The sequence below is a fragment of the Populus trichocarpa genome, chromosome 10, assembly GCF_000002775.5.
Source record: "Populus trichocarpa isolate Nisqually-1 chromosome 10, P.trichocarpa_v4.1, whole genome shotgun sequence".
Taxonomy (NCBI): domain Eukaryota; kingdom Viridiplantae; phylum Streptophyta; class Magnoliopsida; order Malpighiales; family Salicaceae; genus Populus; species Populus trichocarpa.
Window position 1 is genome coordinate 1693825 of NC_037294.2, and position 3977 is coordinate 1697801.

Below are 3977 nucleotides of genomic sequence, written 5' to 3' on the forward strand. Positions count from 1 at the left end.
CCTTGGCATGTCTACTGTTCATGATGATGTCACTTTTACGTCATGCTGACGTCATCCTTATCCGAGTCAGTCACATGGGTCGGGTCAGCTGATATTCAGGTCGGGTCAATCCATCCGGGTGAAGAAGACGCGTGTCACGCGTGGGGCGCGTCTGCGCGCGTGGGCAAACGCCTTGCTGGAGAGTGATGGAGAGTGCGGCCATGTCCGATGTCCGATGTTGACGCCGTTTTCACCAGTGGCTTCGTCTCTTCCTCCTCGACACGGTGGTATGGTCAAAACACAATTTTGACAACTTTCATTTTTGAGCAAAAATCAAACACCACTTTAAACCATATGCTCTGATACCAATTGTAGGGAATTCCGACCGGTGATGTTCTGATATTTGCCCATTGGAGGCTAAGCACACTGACACAATATTTAACGTGGTTCGGCAAACCGCCTACATCCACCGGAGAAGCCATTGCATTATATAGGGAGAGTACAAGATTTACAACAATAGAGGAGAAGGAATCATCCCCTCTTTGGCAACTCTCAACCTCACTCTATTTCTCTCTTTTCAGTGCTGCAATGGCAGCTACTGCTGGCTGCCTTGGCAGCCCACTCTCTCCTACATTTCTCACATCTTTGGCTCTACACACTCTCTCTTGCTATCTCATTTTGCTCTCAACCGTTGCCTCTATTTATAGGCATCCATGGTGCTGCTCCATTTGTTCTTTGGTCAATAATGGTGGCTGCCAGCTCCAGCTCTTCTTCAACAAAGGTGGCTGCACCTAGCAGCCCTCTTTGACAATGGCAATGGCAGCCATCCTCTTCTAGAAGATAGGCTGTAAATGCTCTATGATTGCTGCACATAATGGCAACAATCATAACATTAAAAACCACTCAATAGTTATCAGAGCATTGTATCTCCATAAAGTAGGCTAATTAGTTATTATTTGGGATAATTTTGTTATTTTTCCTTAATTTTCGCAGATTTATTGTTTATTTTTAAATTTTATGTTATTTTCCGTTATGTTTTGGGATTCTGATATTGTTTCGAATCTTGGCCGATTTTTCTAGTCTATGAAAGAGATTGTAAACCTCTTTAGAAGGTAAACTTAATCAAATTAATATTTTAGAAATAAGGTTTTAGGATTCTCAGTGTTTTAACATTATTTCAGTTTATCTTTTGTCTTTCTATGCTTGCAGCTATATTGTTGTGCTTCCGCTTGCATTAAACTTTCAAAACCACTAAGTCAGTTATCGAAGCATTGGATCTCCTATAAAAGGGATTGTAAATTAACCTCTTTAGGAGGTAGACTTGATCTTAGGATTCTTCGTGTTTTCACCTTATTTCAGTCCATCTTTTTATTTCCATGCTTGCAGCTATATTGTTGTGCTTCCGACTGCATTAATCTTTCAATATTTCATGCTAAGTAATAGGTGAATAAGGTAATAATCAGGGAAGCAGAGTGATATTTATGACAATGCATACTTGACCAGCCAAATAGAAAATTATGATATATAAATCACAGAAATTTTATTTGATGAAGGAAGAAGAAGCTCCTGACTCGAGTTCTAGCAACCTCTCCTCGTCTACGTTTAGCAGAGGGAGAATATCGTACAGGACTAAAGGTAACACAACTAGAGGAGGTTATGCATACAAGAAAGCTAAGTGATTAATCACTAGGTCTTTAAAACGGAACTGGTTTCCCCTTGGGATAATCGAGATAAACCCTCCCCTTGTAGCGTTGAGCTGCCTCGATGCTGTCGATAACTTCTGTTGCAGGAATTTGGTTTGCATAGTAATATGTCGGATGAGCATTGGGAACCTTCAGCACTGGTGGCCGCCTCTTGGCCCGGCCGAAGTGCTCATCTATGGCTGCAAAGCCCTCCAGCCCAATCTTAGCAAGACGGTCTGCCTGACGTGTCATGTTAACTACAATTTGTCAGTCAATACACAAGACAAGTAGCTGTATATAGTTCGAGCTGGTTTGCTTGCTTGGCTAATATGTGTGAGGCCAAGCCAACCTTTATATAGATCGGGAAGGTTTGGTTGACAACAGCTGTGAAATGAATATTGTTAGACAGTACTCCTTTTTGTAAATAAAAGCACCCAACATTTGTGTACGATAAAACAAACCATTGCTGAGAGAAAAATCAATAGCTTTTCTTCATCTTATCACTACTGACGATAAAAACATCATAAAATGAAAAAAAGATTATCATCAATAGTTTATTAATATCATATTTAAACACAAAAAAAGTAAAAACTGTTAGATTTGGATGTGTTCAATACTTAATAAACTTTTTATATAAGAAACTTTTACTGGTTTTTTTGTCGTCCGATCACCAATCGATAACAAAACCATCACCAAGAGTTTATTATTATCGACTTTGGATTGGAATTGAATGTTCTAAATACTTAGTAAACTGAAAAATAAGGGACGCAAACACTGCTCATTAACAACTGTTGTCAGCCAATCATTATAGCCACTTCTATGAATTTGTGTTGGGCATAAATGAGAATATCAGATCATGTGATTAAAGAAAACAAAAGCTTCCCTGCTTTCGGACTCATGCTGTTTCTACCGGTCAGGAAACAAGTCAGGTCCAAAAGTAAAAGTAGCAAAAACACTAAACCTTCTCGAAAGCAAATTATGAAAGAAGATTCAGGGTATTTTATCTCGGTTTCTTTAATTTGAAAAATAATGGAAAATCCGAAATAAAACATAAAATTTTGAAAAAAAAAAAAAAACAAAATTGGCTTGAGCCGAATCTTCTCATCTTAATTTGAGGAAATCCATTTAGAGGATGGATTGCCAAAGAGCTCCTCCATAGAGATGGGCTTTGGGAATCTAAGTAAAAATTTAAGATTTATCTGACGGTTGAATAAAAAGCTATGGTTTTTTTTAGATACTTTATTAGTTTGGCATGATCATATTTTTTCTTGAATTTATTCCTATCTTATTGAACTATAAAAGTAAATGTTAAATCATTTATGTAATTTGTTGGTGATTTGACCCTCATCTAGCTATATCAGTTCCCCTTCTAACCACTCATAACCTCCAGTTTCTTCTAGCTATGTTGTATTATTTAGAAACTAATATTATATTCATCGATCCATTTAGATTTTTATTTCCTAAACATTATTTATTATTTAATATAAAATAAAAAAAGTAATATATATGTATGCATATTGAATTCAGATTGAATTGATATCTCTAATAATTGCTTTCAAGTTCGTCCGAAAATATCTATTAACACCGGGAAAAAAGGGTCTATGCATGCAAAACTATGGACAGTTATTGTTAGTACTTGGTGGCACAAATGTTCCCTTTCGAGTGCAAAGTTCCTAAAATATATATAAGACAAAAATCGCATTCAATTATTGAACAAGTGATTCCTTAATTCCGACTCTTTAGTTTAATGGTGAATCTGATTCCATATAACTATCTTTTCCTTTCTAATTTCTTTTGATAATCTTTTTTTCTTTTCTTTTTTTTTTCCTTCTTTAACTGATCTTTATTCTTTCCAAAACCTATACCTTTATTTCTTATTCTAGTTAACATGACATAATTAATGTGGCAAAACCTCTCCATCTCATGGCCGGCCTCAAATTAATCCGAATAAACGAAGTTACTTTATTGACCGACTAATCGAGAGATAAATTCCGTACGAAAATATAAAGAACAAGTTCTTTATTTGTAAGTGCAATTCCACAGTAAGGAATTATTAGGAAATAAGCAGTGAAGACCTGGCCTGCTCAGTAATGCTAAATAATCAGTGAAGGCACTTTATTCTAGCTTTCTTTATTTACTTAAGGATGTGCTAGATTCTGTAGTAAGGGGCAATCCATTGAGATCTTATGGATATGGTTATCCTTAGAAGCATTCTGGACATTGTACCTCTCACTCCCAATATTATAGTACAAACAGTTAAGTTATGGCTTTCCGTTTTGTTAATAACAATAGGAAAATAGATTCTGATCCCGCTTC

General features: G+C 36.4%; 1 protein-coding gene across 1 annotated transcript; it reads right to left on the bottom strand.

Annotated features, from left to right (window-relative positions):
* Window positions 1-1673: 1673 nt before the first annotated feature.
* Window positions 1674-1979, bottom strand: LOC127905857 (uncharacterized). Its single transcript, XM_052456453.1, has one exon. It carries the CDS (start codon window positions 1911-1913, stop codon window positions 1674-1676), a length of 240 nt encoding a protein of 79 aa, XP_052312413.1. The 5' UTR covers window positions 1914-1979.
* Between the last annotated feature and the right edge of the window lie 1998 nt (window positions 1980-3977).